The sequence below is a fragment of the Myotis yumanensis genome, unplaced genomic scaffold (assembly GCF_028538775.1).
Source record: "Myotis yumanensis isolate MYYU_CA2020_CCGP unplaced genomic scaffold, mMyoYum1.0.hap1 SCAF_23, whole genome shotgun sequence".
Taxonomy (NCBI): Eukaryota; Metazoa; Chordata; class Mammalia; order Chiroptera; family Vespertilionidae; genus Myotis; species Myotis yumanensis.
Genome location: NW_027223774.1, coordinates 8,479,650 through 8,497,087, shown reverse-complemented (window position 1 = coordinate 8,497,087; position 17,438 = coordinate 8,479,650). Strand labels below are relative to the sequence as shown.

Genomic DNA, 17,438 nt, shown 5'->3' with positions numbered 1-17,438 from the left:
AGTTGGCTGAGCTCGTGTGGACACCCCTGGCAGCCTCTGGTGATTCATGGGCCTGCCTGTCACCTGCAGACACACGGAGGGCAGGGAGGGTGTGAGGGGACCACACATGGGGAGGGCAGGGTGTGCCTGCCTCCCTCCCCTAACACCTGGGCTTGGTCACTGGGGACACACACACACACACAAAGTCCACCGCCCTGGCTGCGGTGCGGAGGTTGGGTGGGGGGTGGACTCCAGCACAGAGCATCCTCCTGGGTCTTGTCTCCACCTCCTCTCCCTCCATCTCCCCCTTTTCCTTTTCCTGTTTTGTTTCTGTGAGTGTCTCTGAGGCTCCTACACTGTCCTTGAACCTCTCTTTATCTCTGCCTCCCCCTCTCCCTGGCAGCCTGCTGGCTTTCCTTACGTGGTCACCCAGGTATGCATCTCCCTGTTTATTTATTCTCCCAGGCCTCATCTCCCTGTTTATGTTCTTCTCTTCTGGTCCCCGCCACCCTCAGGCTCCCCGGCACCCTCTCTTTCCATCTGGGAAGACTCCCTGGAACAAGGAGACGTAGGGAAATCCCCAAGGAAGCCAAGTCCCCACAAGGGTGTCTTGGGCACTGGGAGAAGCCTGTATTCCCGGGCCCCTCCCAGAGCAGGAATCTGGGGCCCAGGTTGGATGCCAGCCGCGCCCAAGTCTAATTAGGGAGAGGGAAAAGGAGGGGGCGCGGCCCCGGGGGCAGGGTGGGGAAGTTTCCGGGCTCTCGGAGGTTAAAAGGGAAGGCCTGGCCAGGGGTCCCTGGGCAGAGGATCCAGCTGGCCCGCACGACAAGCAGAAGCGCTTCTGGGTCACCACCTCCTTCTGGTCCGCGACAACCCGGTGAGGTCAGATGCACCTCTCACTCTGGTTAGGGACCCCGAGTCCCGGGCCGGAGCCCGGCTGGAGCCCAGTTTCCCTCCAGACCCCCAGTCTGGCTGGGAAGGAGGCGCGGCCCCCACGCGCCGAGGGGCCGGCAGCCGGGGCAGCCCCACCAGGAGCGCGCTCCCCGCGGGTGCAGGAGCATCATTAAGATAATTGCGCCCATGACCGCTGTCCCGGCCCGAATAGCCATTCCGCCCGCCCCTGGGGTTGTGGCCTCAGGTTACAAGGGTCCAGCGGGCTGGAGGGGGGCGAGGTAGAGGGCTGGCTGGCGGAAGGGCGCGGAGGGATGAGGGTCTTGGTTAGGGCACCTGTTTTAACCAACGCGTCCTCCCCCTCCCCCCCAGCCCAGGTCCAGGCCATGAGACCCCAGCATCTCCACCTCCCCGCCGCCTCGGGCGCCCGGGTCCCGGCCAAGTTGCTGCTGCCGCTGCTGATGGCGCAATTTTGGGGTGAGGCGGGGGTCAGGGCTCGTGGGAGGCGCGGAGACCGGGCGAAGGGCGAGGGAGCTCTCACCACCCACCCCCGCACCCGCTCCAGCCCCGGCCCGGGGACCCCGCGAGCAGCCAGCGGGCCCAAGCGGGCCCCACTCCCAGCCGCGCCCCCTCGTCTAGCTGCGCCCGGGAGGCCGCGCCCCGGCCCGGCCCCGCCCCCCCCCCCCCCCCCCTTTCCCTTCCCGCGTCCTCTCCTCGCCCCTAACTCCGCCGGGTGCTGATTCTGTCCCCTCACTCCGGCTCTGTGGGTCCGGGTCCCTCCTCACGCCGCCCCGTTCGATGCCAAGTCTGGCCTCAGCCCCCTTCTCCTGCCCGTTGCGTGATTCCCACGCCTACCCCTCACCGACCGCGCCCCGCGTCCTGGCCCCGCCCGCTCTGCCCCGGCCCCTCCAGACCCAACCTGCCGGGTCCCCTTTCTCCACTCCGCCGGGTCCCCGCCTTCTTCCCCTTTCACGCCCCTTTCCTTCGCCCACTTCCCTCACGTTCCCGCATGACCCACCCCCCCACTTCCCACGGTCTCCCCGGTTCTGGCTGCGCGCGCCCCTCCACCCCGCCCCCTGCTCTGTCCCCTGGCCGCGCTCGGACCCCAAACCCCGCCCTTGCCCTGCGCGGCCTGCTCTGATCGCCACCTCCTGCCCCCAGCTGCAGAGGCGGTGCCCCCCCAGAACGCCACGGCCTGGGACCTCGAGGTCTCTGGCGCCCCGTGCGCGCGCGGCTCACAGCCCTGGCAGGTCTCCCTGTTCAACGGCCTCTCGTTCCACTGCGCGGGGGTCCTGGTGGACAAGAGCTGGGTGCTCACGGCCGCGCACTGCGGAAACAACAAGTAAGGAGCTCTTCGGGGGTCGCGGGGGAGGCGGGCCCCAGGGAGGGGGCGGGAGGCCTGGGGCGTTTGAGGGGCGGGCGCTCTCCCGGCTCCACGTGGGGTCAGTCCCGCAATGGTCTGCGCGGTGGCCGCCAGGGGGCAGTGTGGTCCTTCTCAGCATTTCTGGGCCCATCCATCACCTCCGTCCACCGGATTGCCCGTGGGTTCCATGTAGGTGTAGAGAGTTGTGTGCCACGGACAGCGGTCAAGGAATTTCGCACGAAAAGAAATGGTTCAGCTCATGAGTCCCTGTTGAGGGAGGCAGAAAAGTGGGCCCCCCAACAGAAGTCAGGGACCCTCCCATGTCCCCAGCTCTCCTCTCTTCCGCTCACTCCTCCTCCCTCAGACCCAGGGGTCCAGGCCCCCAGCCCCTCCTCCCTCAGACCCAGGGGTCCAGGCCTCCAGCCCATCCTCCCTCAGACCCAGGAGTCCAGGCCCCAGCCCCTCTTCCCTCAGACCCAGGGGTCCAGGCCCCCAGCCCCTCCTCCCTCAGACCCAGGGGTCCAGCCCCCAGCCCCTCCTCCCTCAGACCCAGGAGTCCAGGCCCCCAGCCCCTCCTCCCTCAGACCCAGGGGTCCAGCCCCCAGCCCCTCCTCCCTCAGACCCAGGGGTCCAGCCCCCAGCCCCTCCTCCCTCAGACCCAGGAGTCCAGGCCCCCAGCCCCTCCTCCCTCAGACCCAGGGGTCCAGCCCCCAGCCCCTCCTCCCTCAGACCCAGGGGTCCAGGCCCCCAGCCCCTCCTCCCTCAGACCCAGGGGTCCAGCCCCCAGCCCCTCCTCCCTCAGACCCAGGGGTCCAGGCCCCCAGCCCCTCCTCCCTCAGACCCAGGGGTCCAGGCCCCCAGCCCCTCCTCCCTCAGACCCAGGGGTCCAGCCCCCAGCCCCTCCTCCCTCAGACCCAGGAGTCCAGGCCCCCAGCCCCTCCTCCCTCAGACCCAGGAGTCCAGGCCCCCGGCGCCTCCTCCCTCAGACCCCCTTCTAGGATCCAGGAGTCTACCCCCACCCCACTGCCTGTACCCTCCTTCCCAGGGACTCAGAGTCCTGTTTCAGTCTCTACAAAAGCTTTGCCTCCATACGGCTCTTCCCTCCCCAGGCAGCTGTGGGCCCGCGTTGGGGATGACCACCTGCTGCTTCTCCAGGGCGAGCAGCTCCGCAGAACCACTCGCTTTATCGTGCACCCCAAGTACCACCACGGCTCGGGCCCCATCCTGCCGAGACGCACGGATGACCACGACCTCATGCTGCTGAAGCTGGCCAGGCCGGCCGTGCTCGGGTCACGCATCCAGACCCTGCGCCTGCCCTACCGCTGCGCCCAGCCTGGAGACCAGTGCCAGGTGGCTGGCTGGGGCACCACGGCCCACCGAAGAGGCAAGAGCTGAGGGCCCTGTGTCTTGGGCAAGAGAGGCTGGGGGCCTGGACCCCTGGGTCGGAGGGAGGAGGGGCTGGGAGCTGACCCCTGGGTCTGAGGGAGGAGGGGCTGTGGATCTGGATTCCTGGGTCTGAGGGAGGAGGGGCTGGGGGCCTGGACTCCTGGGTCTGAGGGAGGAGGGGCTGGGGGTCTGGACCCCTGGGTCTGAGGGAGGAGGGGCTGGGGGTCTGGACCCCTGGGTCTGAGGGAGGAGGGGCTGGGGGTCTGGATCCCTGGGTCTGAGGGAGGAGGGGCTGGGGACCTGGATCCCTGGGTCTGAGGGAGGAGGGGCTGGGGGCCTGGACTCCTGGGTCTGAGGGAGGAGGGGCTGGGGGCCTGGACCCCTGGGTCTGAGGGAGGAGGGGCTGGGGACCTGGACTCCTGGGTCTGAGGGAGGAGAAGGCTGGGGGCCTGGACTCCTGGGTCTGAGGGAGGAGGGGCTGGGGGCCTGGACTCCTGGGTCTGAGGGAGGAGGGGCTGGGGGCCTGGACCCCTGGGTCTGAGGGAGGAGGGGTGGGGGCCTGGGGCCTGAGATGGGAACAGTCTGGGTGTCTGGACTCCTGGGTCCTGGAGCTTTGGGGCTGGACCCCGGGAGAACCTGGTGCTTCCTCACTTTAGTGAAATACAACAAGGGCCTGAGCTGCTCCAGGGTCACCATCCTGAGCCCCAGGGAGTGTGAGGTCTTCTACCCAGGCGTCGTCACCAACAACATGCTGTGCGCGGGACTGGACCAGGGCCAGGACCCCTGCCAGGTAGGGCCTGCCCGGGGAGGGCCTCTGACCGGTGGGAGTGGGCAGAGGGAGGTGATGGGAGAGCAGAGGGTCCACCCTTGTCCTTGTCCCCAAACCCCCCAGCCACCCAGCCACACATCGTCCTCACGCCCAGCCCTCTCCCACCCCTACCTCAGCTTCATGCCTGTCAACTGAACTTGGTCCAAACCTATATGCAAATTTATGAGTTCATTGGAGTCAAAATTTTGAGTTCTTGCCCGGCAGCAAGATCTCCACGGATTGAGAACATGCTCCGGAGACACGCTGCTTGGCAGTTTCTTTCGTCCGTTCAGAATCGAAGGGGAGGAGTGAGCAGGGTGGCCGGGCATCCATGTGGTGGTGGATGAAGGAGGCGGGAGAACGCACAGCAGGGAAATCTCCAGAAGTGGGTGCCGAGCAACATGGGAGATGCATACTTTCCCATCGGTGGGCGCAGGGTCGCTCACCGCTCACACTCTCAGTACATGGTACGGAGGTGGCACGGGGGCCCCGCTATCACAAGGAGCTCTGTGGGCCGCTGGTCTGGTGCCAGCCTTTGTACCGCCCAGGGGGGTGGAAAAGATGATGACGCCGGCATTTCAGAGGCACGTTATCGTAGATGCCGGAGAAGCATGGGCAGGCCTTGAGGAAGGTGAAGACTGTTATCTTTGCTAAGCTGTAGGCCTGGGGCATGACCACCCGCTATGACCTGCCCCGATAGGAATTTGCGATCTGACCATCCTGTGAGGTTTCTTGCAGTCTCTGCATCCGTCGGCCCGTCCTGTAGCCCTCCCCCCGCCTTCCCCCGCCCCCCACCCGCCCTGAGCTGGTCAGGTGTATGCCACACACCCCTTTTCATTCACATCCCCACGTCCGAGCCTGCCTCCTTGGGCCCATCTTCTTACGTCCAACCCTGTCCCCAGCCCTATCCCCTTCCCAGGCCATCCTGAACTTCACTCCCATCGAGTCATTCCTAAGCCCCCTCACCCCGTGTCTCTCTCTCTCTAGATCAGTGGTTCTCAACCTTCTGGCCCTTTCAATACAGTTCCTCATGTGGTGACCCCCAACCATAACATTATTTTCGTTGCTACTTCATCCCTGTCATGTTGCCACTGTGATGAATCGTCATGTAAACATCTGATCTGCAGGATGGTCTGAGGCGACCCCTGTGAAAGGGTCGCTCGACCGCCAAAGGGGTCGCGACCCACAGGTTGAGAACCGCTGCTCTAGATGCATCTCCATCCCCTTCCCTGTCAGGAGCTAGAATCTCAGCTCCGTCACGCCTGCATTCTCATTTCCGGATCCAACATCCATAACCCACGGTCAAAGGCCGCCCCACTTTATACCTGACTCCAACCCCATTCCCGCCTCCTCTCTATCCCAGCCTCTCAGTCCCCCAAGCGGGAGCCCTCGCCTTGGTGCCTGTATCTGACTGCTCCTCACTCCTCCCCCCAGAGTGACTCCGGCGGCCCGCTGGTCTGCGATGAGACCCTGCAGGGCGTCCTGTCCTGGGGCGTTTACCCCTGCGGCTCCGCTCAGCACCCGGCCGTCTACACGCAGATCTGCAGATACACTTCCTGGATCGAGAAGACCATCCGCTCCAACTGACCCCGCGACTCCTTCCCCATCTCACATCCTTCCTGGTACAGTCGCCTGACTTTCCCTGCCTCGCCCCGTCCAGAGCTCCACCACCCGTCCTTACCAGCCAGCACCTCTCCTCTCCCCTCCTCCTCCCCCTGCCCCCTGGAGTGCAGGACGCGGGAGCCCCAGAGAGGCCGGGAAGCCAGTCCCTGAGAGAAGCTATTGGCCACCCAGCCTGGCTTCCTCGGCCGTTCTCTGCTGGGTGACCCTTGGGCAAACCAGGAGCCTCTCTGGGCTTCCGTTTCCACCTGGAAAATGAAGACAAAGAAGTGCCTACCTCGTAGACGTGTTGTGAGGAAACCATGATAAAGCGTGTGTATGTGTGTAGACCAGTGGTTCTCGACCTTCCTGATGCCGCAACCCTTTGATACAGTTCCTCATGTTGTGGTGACCCCCAACCATAAAATTATTTTCGTTGCTACTTCATCACTGTAATGTTGCTACTGTTATGAATCGTAATGTAAATATCTGATGTGTAGGATGTATTTAGGCGACCCCTGTGAAAGGGTCGTTCGACCCCCCAAAGGGGTCGCGACCCACAGGTTGAGAACCGTTAGTGTAGATCATGATGGTCATTCTCAGTAAAGCATGACATGGCATGTGGTGTTAGGATCCGTGAACAGGTCCTGGTGACAATATGTGTGACTCTGGGTCTTGGAGAGGAAAGCACAGGGCAGTCTCCAATCCTATCACACACACACACACACACACACCCCAGGGGTCTCCATTCCTCAGGGCTGATGGGAACATCACATGGCTCACCCCCCCTCGAAAGTTTCTTGAAGCACCTCCGAGCCATTTCCTTCCTCCCTCCCATGTGTCCCATGCCTGGGTCCACCCAAAACCAGTTGGTCCTGCACAGCAGGAGCTGGTCCGGCTTTTAGTCGCTTGGTGCCTTCTTTGTCTTCCTGGGGCCGCTGGAACACGAGAGACCTCACCCCGGCTCCATCCCAGCCTCTGAGGCCGGGGGAACGCTCCTCACCTTCATTGCTAAGTTCCGGAAAAGAGCCCTCCCTCTGACATTTAGGGGAAATTTTTTTTCTGTGTGTTCAAGCCAGTTGCATCCCTTCACCAACCAAGAGCTGCGACCCCCTCATCCAATGCCCCTAACCCGGGTCCAATGCCATCCTTCACGGCCCCGTCCCAAGATGGCTTGGAGGTTTTTGCTCTGAAAGTGGGTGAAGAAGCGTTCTTTGCCTCGCTCTGAAGCCGTCTCCGTGTAAATATTCCTATACAGGGGGGCCTTGACTTACGAGTTTAATTCGTTCCGAGACCGAGCTCGTTAACTCAAATTACTCTGTCAACTCAATGCAAAAAAATCGGCCGAGAGACAGCTGATATCTCAAAAAACTCGTTAGTCGGGACACTCGTAAGTCAAGGCCCCACTGTACTTGAGGGGTTCGGGGGAGAGAGGAGGAGCGGAGATAATACACAAAATGTGGGCAAAGCCAATATATGATCTTGCACCTCCACTTCGCCTGGTGTTTGGAGTGGACACATCAACTGACCCTATGAGCCACAGAAATTTTCCATCCAGCACAGGCGGTTCTTGTGTCCCCATTCAAACACCAATTTGTTGAGCATTAATTGGATGGCAGGCCGGGTGCTGGGCTGGGAACATAGCGGTGACCACACGGTCGCTGCCCCCACAGACGACTGGTGCACAGTCCCTGGCATGGACTCCTCCCTGCTCCCATCTGCACACCCAGGAAACCATAATGAAGCATCAGCTGAGTTTGTTACGGGAGGATCGGAAGCAAAGCGGGCGGGGACTCAAAAACTTGAATCATTTTCTTTAAAAAATTTTTTTTTTATTATTTCAGAGCGAAAGGGAGAAGGAGAGAGAGAAACATCAGTGATGGGAAAGAATCATTGATCCACTGCCTCCTGCCCACCCCCTAGAGGGGATCGAGCCCACAGCCCGGGCATGTGCCCTTGACTGGAATTGAACCCGGGACCCTTCAGTCCGAAGGTCGACGCTCAGTGATGACGAACCTATGACACGCGAACTCATTTTTTGGGTTGATTTTTCTTTGTTAAATGGCATTTAAATATATAAAATAAAATATCAAAAATAGAAGTCTTTGTTTTACTATGGTTGCAAAGATAAAAAAAATTTCTATATGTGACACGGCACCAGAGTTAAGTTGGGGTTTTTCAAAATGCTGACACGCCGAGCTCAAAAGGGTCGCCATCACCACTGAGCCAAACCTGCTAGGGCTTGAATCATTTTTAAAAATATATCTGTTATTGATTATGAGATAGAGTGGAAGGGAGAGGGAGGAGAGAGAAACATCTATGTGGGAGAGAAGCATTGATCAGTTGCCTCCTGCACGCCCCCTACTGGGAAGCGAGCCTGAAACCCGGGTTTGTACACTGAGCAGGGAATTGAACCGGCAACCTTTTAAAAAAAATTTTTTTAAAATATATTTTATTGACTTTTTACAGAGAGGAAGGGGGAGGGATAGAGAGTTAGAAACATTGATGAGAGAGAAACATCGATCAGCTGCCTCCTGCACACCTTCTACTGGGGATGTGCCCGCAACCAAGGTACACGCCCTTGACTGGGATCGAACCTGGGACCTTTCAGTCCGCAGGCTGACGCTCTATCCACTGAGCCAAACCGGTTAGGGCTGAACCAGCGACCTTTCAGTGCATGGACAGCGCACAACCCACTGAGCCACACAAGCCAGGGCTTGATTCGTTTTTAAAGGCAGCTCACCAGCCTTTTAGTCACACCACAAGTATTTGCTGAATCCTGTCCCGTGTCAGGTCTGAGAGATGAATCAGACTGGGCCCTGCTTTCAAGGAGCTGCTGGTCAGGTCAGGGAGACAGGCAAGCCTTCCATTCCTGGCATTCAAGTCTCAGCTCCACGGTCCCCTCAAGGAAGCCTTCCAGCATGGCCTGGGCTGAGCCAGTTCCCGCTCACCCCCAAGTCACCAAGCCATCGTTTTGTTTCTCTCACAGCCCTCGTTAGAGCAGAAACAATCCTATTATAATAAAGAGCTAATACGCTAATTAGACCAGGCAGCAGAATGACCGTCCGGACGACCTTCCGGACGAAGCTGGGGCTGCGAGGGGCTGCGAGGGATGACCCCCTTGCATGAATTTTGTGCACCAGGCACTAACTGGTTTGGCTCAGTGGGTAGAGCATCAGGGTCCCGGGTTCAATTCTGGTCAAGGGCACATGCTGGGTTGTGGGTTCGATTCCCAGTAGGGGACATGCAGGAGGCAGCCGATCAATGGTTATCTCTCATCATTGATGTTTCTATCTCTCCCTCTCCCCTCCTCTCTGAAATCAATAAAAATAAATAAAATCCTGTATAATAAAAGCCTAATATGTAAATCGACCAAACAGCAGAACGACCGGTGGAACGACCGGTCGCTACGATGCGCACTTACCACCAGGGGGCAGACGCTCAATGCAGTCCTTCGGTTGATCTCTTACCTTCCCCCGCTCCCCTGCCTTCCTGCTGTAGTTTCACAGTCTGTTCGATGCTTCTTTGCCTCTATCTCCCTCTCCCTATGATTTCTTTCTCTTTCCCCACCTCAGCCACATCCTGTCTCCTGTGTGGCTTCTTGCCTCTGAGTCCTGCTTCTTCTCCCGCAGGCTGCCTGATTTCTGTACAGGGCTCCTGCTCATTGGTCATTCAAGGCTCCAGAGCCCGCCTTAGGGATCTTCCTCCTCACCTTCATCCTCCTTCAGGCCACTGACTGTCCTGCATGTAGATCCGGTACCTGGAGGTCATGGGGAACGAGGGCTCCCCCTTTTTGGAGACTCCAGGAGGATTCTATGTCCTAGGGCCCCTTCCCCATGTAGTCAAGCCCTGGCCCAGCGGGCAGTCAGCTCTTTCTAACAGGGGATCCCCCTGTATGGCTCCCTCTCGAGGCATCCAGGCCAGGCCCCAGGGCTTCCTCCTCCCCCAGTGACATTTCCCAACCCCAATTAATCACAGGGTGGCCCCAGGGAGGAGGAAGGACATGGCATGGCGAACCATAAAGAAGCAGGGACACCAGGGCCAGACGCCAGGACCCAGGCGCCAGAGGTCATGCAGCTGGGATTTGTCTGTGCTCTGCTTTCTCTCCTGGCAGGTGAGGCTCCTGCCATCCTCCCTGTCTATCCCGCGGACCCTCTAGGGCCCCAGCAGCCCCTCCACGGTGCCCTTCATGCCCCCAGCCTTCTGCTCCTGCCCTCCAGGCGTCTCTGCCTCTCCCCCCAGCCCTCCCACCTTGCTCTTCACTGATCCCCCTCTGCCTCCCACCTGCCCGCAGGGAACAGCTGGGCAGACACCAGAGCCATTGGGGCTCAAGAATGCCACCCCAACTCGCAGCCCTGGCAGGCAGGCCTCTTCTATGTCACGCGCAACCCCTACCGCTTATTGTGCGGGGGGACCCTCATCAGTGACCGCTGGCTGCTCACAGCTGCCCACTGCCAAAGGCCGTGAGTGACCGTTCTGGGGAGGGCGTCAGGGATAAGAGAGGGTGAGGGGGACACGGGCCTCTGGTAGAGGAGGGAGGGAGCTGTAGGCAAGAAGGGAGGAGCTTTTGTTTCTGTTCCCAGAAGTTCAACTCGGAATTACAGAGTCAACTTTTCCCAATTCTAGAGTTTTAAAGAATCTGGTTCTAAGAGTCTAAGATTGGAAATTTACAGTCTTTGGAACCTCGACTCTGGCCCAGAGAAATCCAGAACCGTCGACTCCTAAAATCTTGGATCCATGAGATTGTACAGGAGCCTCAGAGAATTCTAGAATCTTAGAAGGCCAGAGCAGCGTTGCCAATGAAATATAGCACTAGCCATTTAAGTTTAACATTTCTAGTAGACACGTGGCAAAAGTGAAACAAGAAGATTTTATTTTAATAATAGATTTACCTACGTACTCACAATATTATTTTAACATGTAATCAGTGTCAAATATCTACAAATGTCATTGTTAACTCTTTATGGAGTAAGCCTTTGAAACTGGACATGTATTTTACATGTATGACACATCCCAATCAGAACTAGTTGTACTGGATAAGAGCAATACTAGAATCTTAGAGTATTCCAGATAAATTCATCGACTATAGGCACTCATAATCCTAGAATACTATGATTTGTAACATTCCAGAATCTTGAAACAAGAAAATTCTAGAAGGTTATATTCATCAATGTCTAGAATTTGTCGCATTTAGTATCCACAGAATGCTGTCATTCCAGATTCTTAAAATCTCCACACTTTTAAGCCAGAGAATTCTAGAGTCTCCAACTACTTGAACCCTAGATTTTTTCAATTTCCAAAATCAATAGACTCATAGAATTCTAGAATGATGATATTCTCATTGGATTGTCCCAAAATATCAAAATTCTAGGCTCATTAAGTCCTAGGTTTAATTCAGATAATTTTAAAACCCTGGAATTTTGACCTAGAGGAATCTAGAACAGGACAATCTTGGATTCGTGACATTCTAGAACGTGAGCCTCATAGAATTCTAGAATTTGTAGGTTCCTAAGGGGTTAGAATCCTAGAGTCCTGGGCATTCTGATAGAATCCTAGAATTTACCCGAGGCAGAAATCCTGTCTGCATATCTCTGGAGGGGGAGCTGTCTACCCTGTTCTGATGTTCTTCCCTCCAGGAATGAAGAGCAGGTGTTGCGACAGGATGCTATGTGGGAATTTCCCATCATGCATTGCTCCATGGTGGGGCCTCTTTCAGCTCACAGTCTGTACACCAGGCTAGGAGAGTAAAGTTGAGATTTCAGCCCCAAAGATGAAGAAGGGGAAAAGAAGAGATATGGAGATAGAAGGGATTGAGAGCCAAGGATGAGTTAGGGTCGGGGGGGAAAAGGCCAATTTCCCAGGCACAGAGATGGAAATAACTTCACACTCCTCAAACTCGGCGCTCTCAGGCATTAGCCTGGTCCCTCACGTGAGAGGTCAGAGGCGGGGGGTCAGACATGTAGACCACCAGAAGGTCCCCAGCTGTCCAGGCCCCGAACCCAGAGTAGGAGATGTAAACTGAAACCACAGTCAGAAGACATGAGGTCCAGCCTCAGGAGGAAAGGCACTGAGGGGTTGGCGATATGGCAGTCAAGAAAAGCCGGGGGGCCACAGGTGACCCCAAAGTTGGGGATTTTCCATACCCCATCAGCCGGCCACTCCCCACAGAACCACCAGGGGTGGGGCTGTTTTTGTGTTGCAGGTGGAGCCCCTGTGTGCCTACACGGTGCCAGGGAACCCAGGTCACCAGCAAGGCTGCAGGTGGGGCAATGGAGAAGGTGGCTCAGGTGGCATGGACCTGGGACATGGAGTGAGGGAGAACTACAAAAGCAGAGGCAGACAAAGGGATGGAGTGGGGATCGGGAGCCCAGAGAGGGTGTGTGCCTGGCTTAAAATCACACAGCACTCTTGGGTCGCACCTATGATGGGGATTGAGTGGATATATATATATACTTTGTGGAGAGTCACACAACACTGAGGTCTGTCCCAGCAGGTTTCTGTGGGTCCGCCTGGGGGAGCATCACCTCCAGAAAAAGGAGGGCCCAGAGCAGCTGTTCCGGGTCATGGACTTCTTCCCCCACCCTGGGTTCAAGAAGAACCGTATCACCCAAGACTACAATAACGACATCATGCTGATCCGTCTGCCCAGGAAGGCACGCCTGGGGCCTGCCGTGCAGCCCCTCAACGTCAGCCAGACCTGCGTCTCCCCAGGCACCCAGTGCCTCATCTCAGGCTGGGGGGCCGTGTCCAGCCCCATAGGTACAGCCTTGCCCATGACACACTCCCTTACGTCTCACGCTGAGGGTCTAAATCCCTCCTCCTTTACGGTCTCTGCCTTTCATGTCTATCCTCTATCTATTGATCTATCTATCTCTCCAACCATATGTTCTAGCAAATCTAAGATGCTATCCTATATAATAAAGAGGTAATATGCAAATTGTTTGTCACGCCCTCACAAGATGGCTGCCTATGACCAGGCTGGCAGGGGGGTTAGTGAGGGATAACCAAACGACTGAACAGCAGGCTGCATGGGGCAACCAGGTTGGCCGGGGGGCCATGAGGGGCCACCAGGCCGGCAGAGGGGGCAGTTTGGGGCAACCAGGCTGGCAAGGGGGGGTAGTAAGGGGTGACCAGGCCCGCAGAGCGAGGCAGTTGGGGGCAACCTGGCTGGCAGCAGGGGGAAGTTAGGGATGATCAGGCCAGCACACAGAGGCAATGAGGGACGATCAGGCCGGTGGGGGTGGGGGAGGCCAGTTGGGGGCGACCAGGCAGGCAGGCAGGTGCGAGATTAGGAGCCAGTGGTCCAGGATTGTGAGAGGGATGTCTGACGGCCAGTTTAGGCCCGATTCCGGGGATCGGGCCTAAACCAGCAGTCGGACATCCCCCGAGGGGTCCCGGATTAGAGAGGGTGCAGGCTGGGCTAAGGGGACACCCCCTCCTCATGCACGAATTTCGTGCACTGGGCCTCTAGTAAATTATAAGGTGCATCATTACTTCACTGAGAATGGGGGTCCCACTGACCCTTGTGAGACTACATTTACTGGGAGACACCTCCTGATTTCGGGGTGTTTAAAGGTGCAAATATATGTATCTTAGAATCCAAATAAGGCCACCTATTCTCAGAGTCAGAAATCAAAGACCTATTAGCCAAATTTGGCTTCCCATATTAGTGCTGGAGATTTTGCATAAAAGCTGGGTTTCTGGATTCACTTGGAAAGAACTTGGGGCAATGCTGGACCCACGTTTCCCACTGTTGGATGGAGAGAGTGGAGGTGGCCCCTGCAGATTGAACCACAACAGGGCCTGGCACCCCACTTCCATTTACCCACCAAGCCCCTGGGTGCATCTGAGTTGGCACCCAGGCATTATCTATATTGACATATGTGTGTTTCTATCCATGTCTATCTCTATGTGCTGTAACCTCCTCTATCTCTACCTCGTATCTCTAAATCTCTCTCTCTCTCTCTCTCTCTCTCTCTCTCTCAATGACCATCTCCCTATAAATGTCTCCTCCCCTTTAACTCGGGGCCTTCTCGCTGGATATCTGTGGGCCCGTTTCTATTTCTGCATGGCCTCCTCTGAGAACTTCTTTCCCCTTAAAAGGTCTCTAGCTCCTGCCATGGTCTCTGTTTTTCTCTGTGTAAAATATATGCGCGTCTCTTCTCGTCTCTTGCCTCTCTGCATGTTTCTGGTTCTCTCCTCTCCATAGACGTTCAGGCTATGATTCTGTTTCTTTGTCACTGTCTCATTTCTTGGAGAAGCAGATGCTGTGGCTCCATGGATCCTCCTTAAGAACGGGGTTGTGTGTGCTGCCCTGGCCGGTTTGGCTCAGTGGATAGAGCGTGAGCCTGCAGACTGAAAGGTCCCGGGTTCGATTCCGGTCAAGGGCACATGTCCATGTTGCAGCTCAATCCCCAGTAGGGGGTGTGCAGGAGGCAGCCGATCGGTGGTTCTCTCTCCTCATTGATGTTTCTATCTCTCCCTCTCCCTTCCTTCTGAAATCAATTTTTAAAAATTTATTTTTTTTAAAGAAAAGGGTTGTGTGTGCTGAGTGACATGGGTACAGCTGCTGATCCTCGGTGACCTCCTTCCCCAACAGTGCATTTCCCAGCCACACTGCAGTGCGCCAACATCAGCATCCTGGAGCCCAGACTCTGCCGGCGGGCATATCCCGGCCAAGTCTCCAAGCGCATGCTCTGTGCCGGCCTGTGGGAGGGGGGCCGCGGCTCCTGTCAGGTGAGATCTACTCTGGGAAGGAGGTGGAGGGTGGGGATCCTGCTAGGACACTGGTGCCAGCACCAGGATTGATAGATCTAAGAAAGGGAGGAGAGTTGGGGGTCTGAGCTCCAAGTCCTGGGGGAAGAGGGTGCTAGGTCCCAGGGAGGGGGGAAGGCTGTGAGCTTTTCCTCCTGGGTCTGAGGGAGGAGGGCCTGGAGACCTGGATGTCTGGGTGTCAGGGGGGCGGAAACGGGGTGGTCTGTGTGATGTCATACTAGTCATGTGACGGGCCTAACCATTTCTCTGCTCTTCTCCCGCGCACAGGGCGACTCTGGGGGCCCCCTGGTTTGCCATGGGACTCTGGCTGGTGTGGTGTCTGGGGGCTCACAGCTCTGCTCCCGACCACACCACCCCGGCGTCTATAGTAGCGTTTGCCACTACGTGCGCTGGATCAGAAAGATGATGAAGGAAAACTGAGCCCTCGTGCCTTGGATGACGGGGGCGGGGCACAAGGTAGGGGGGGTCCAGCCTCCATGGTCTCCACCCGTGCCCTCAGCTGTCCTGGAGAGAAGCCTTCTGGACACTTGTAGCCTCCTGGTTCCAGCTCTAAGACGTCAGCAAGAACTGGCACCACCTTGTGGAACAGCATCATCTGGTGGCTCAACCCCAGGCCAGCCATCCACCAAATAGCCCCGCCCCTCGGAACTTTGCCCAATGAGAGGTCTCCGCTGGACTCCAGCCCGTGTGTGTGTGTGTGTGTGTGTGTGTGTGTGTGTCCGCCTCCTTTGTCAGAGTCCCCGCCCCCATGACGTCAGAGGTGCTATAGCTTTCCCCCATTGGCGGGCAGGAAGAGTCTGGCCCCGCCCCTCGAGGCCCTGCTTTGGGAGGGTCCTGGGTTTGAATCCTGCCCTGGACCATCTGGGAGAAGTTGAGGGGAGGGTCTGGGTTTCTTCAGATCCAATGGATGGTTTTGCAATAAAGGCACCACGGAGCCCTTTCTGCTTTCTGCTTGGGTCATGGGATGGAGGAAGGGCAATGAGAGGGTGTTGGAGGGCCCCAAAGGGTACCACCACCGGATGAGGCCAATGTGTGTGTTGGGGGCGGGGGGGGGAGAATGGGGAACATCTGTCCTACTGTCAATAAGAATCCTATATAATAAAAGCCTAATATGCTAAGTGTCTGACCATTCCACCATTCAACCATTCAACCAGTCGCTATGACATGCACTGACCACCAGGGGGCAGAAGCTCCGACCAGAGGTTAGCTTGCTGCTGGGGTCCAGCCAATGGGGATGGGCAAGACAGGCCGGACACACCTTGCAGCCCTCCCACAGTCCCTCCCCAGGCCCCCATTGTGTACTGGTGAGGTCCCTCGGCCTGGCCTGGGCTCTCTCCCAATCCAGGACCCCTCGGTGTTGGTAAATGTTTCCCTCCACTTCCTGCGTGGTTCAGGGTTCGGGTCTGGAAGAGGAGCCGCACACAAATGAAAGAGAAAAGACACGAGATAATTTGGAAATATTGGGGGACCAGGCGGGCAAGTCCAACTCAAGGAGAAGGACTTCCACTGTGCTCAGGCCTCACCAAGCTTTTTATAGTGAGAGGTAAACAAGGTAGTGGTTACCATAGTTACACAGTTCTTGTGAGTTTCACTTGTTTTGACCATGGTTACACTTCCTGCACTTCCTCAGCCCATTAGCTTCCTAGATAAGATCTAGGGAGTGTTATAAGGTCAAGCCTAATTATGCTAAGAGGACTGAGCCCTCTAAGCTGGGACTTGTTTGTGACTTTGCCAACAGGTCAATCCGAGGCTTAACCCTATATCAGTTTCCCACACCTCTGGGGGTGTTGGAGAGCTGGTTTTGGCCGATTTCTGCAGGCCAGGTCGAGCGACCCCAGTGGTGCACGAATCTGTGCACCAGACCTCTAGTAATAAATTAATTTCCCCGGAGCCCTTAGTCGGTCCTGCCTGAAGTGTGTCCCCATCAGCCCTATTGCAGCAAGCCTCGTGGGTTCTGCTCAGGCTGGTCCCGTCACCCCAGGGGAAGGGGAAACCAGGTCACGGTGCCTCCCAAACCTGCCTTCCCAGGCCAGAAGCTCGGGGGACAAAGGACAGGGCTGATCCACCCTCAGGTTCCTGACCAAGAAGACTTGTTTTTCTTCTATTCGGGGTTATTGGCCGCCGCAGCAGCAGCAGCAGCAGCAGTCCTCCTCCTCCCTCAGTCCCAAATCCAGGCCCCAAGCCCTCTCATCCTTGTATGCAGGAGTCCAGACACCCTGCCCCTCCTCATTCAGACCCAGGAGTCTAGGCCCCCAGCCCCGGCCTCTCCCAGACCCAAACATCTGAGCCCTGAGTCCTTTCTGTTTCAGACCCATGAGTCACAGCACTGAGCTCCTCTCCCTGGCCTCTGGCCCCGAGAATCCAGCCCCTCCTCCCTCCAGAATTTCCCTTCAGCCCCTCAGCCCCACAGCCCCTCCTCACTCCAGCCCAGGCTGCTCTGTCAGGCGGAGGAGGAGGCTGAGCAGGAGGTGGGGAGTCCCAGTTAAAAGGCTCCAGGTCCCTGGACCAGGCAGAGTGAGCTCCTGGGGCCCTTCCTCTGGGTCAGAATCAGTAGGTGACCCCGCCCCCTGGCCTCTCAGAGCCTGGCACCTGGACCCGGGCCCCTCCTCCTTCAGGCCCAGGACTTTAACCAGAGAG

The 17,438-nt window shown here is 57.5% G+C and overlaps 1 protein-coding gene and 1 pseudogene across 3 annotated transcripts; both read left to right on the top strand.

Annotated features, from left to right (window-relative positions):
• The first annotated feature begins 784 nt into the window (after positions 1-784).
• On the top strand, positions 785-8,089 carry KLK10 (kallikrein related peptidase 10). Of its 3 annotated transcripts, XM_070401553.1 has the most exons (7): positions 785-861; positions 1,243-1,347; positions 2,032-2,212; positions 3,343-3,617; positions 4,276-4,409; positions 5,862-6,049; positions 7,871-8,089. In XM_070401553.1, the coding sequence occupies exons 2-6, from the start codon at positions 1,257-1,259 to the stop codon at positions 6,012-6,014; spliced, it is 834 nt and encodes a 277-aa protein (XP_070257654.1). In that variant the 5' UTR covers positions 785-861; positions 1,243-1,256; the 3' UTR covers positions 6,015-6,049; positions 7,871-8,089. The 3 variants fall into 3 exon arrangements, with proteins under 3 accessions (XP_070257654.1, XP_070257653.1, XP_070257655.1); XM_070401552.1 differs by lacking the exon at positions 7,871-8,089 and having other exon boundaries at positions 5,862-6,473; XM_070401554.1 differs by lacking the exon at positions 7,871-8,089 and having other exon boundaries at positions 791-856; positions 5,862-6,473.
• A 1,940-nt stretch (positions 8,090-10,029) lies between these two features.
• Positions 10,030-15,221, top strand: LOC138999955 (kallikrein-9-like; annotated as a pseudogene).
• The last annotated feature ends 2,217 nt before the right edge of the window (positions 15,222-17,438 follow it).

Excerpts from the sequence above, each read along its gene's own strand:
- KLK10 (XM_070401553.1), top strand. The coding sequence starts at position 1,257 with ATGAGACCCCAGCATCTCCACCTCCCCGCCGCCTCGGGCGCCCGGGTC. Across the intron at positions 1,348-2,031 it reads GCTGATGGCGCAATTTTGGG|CTGCAGAGGCGGTGCCCCCC; the intron begins GTGAGGCGGGGG and ends TCCTGCCCCCAG. Across the intron at positions 2,213-3,342 it reads GCGCACTGCGGAAACAACAA|GCAGCTGTGGGCCCGCGTTG; the intron begins GTAAGGAGCTCT and ends TTCCCTCCCCAG.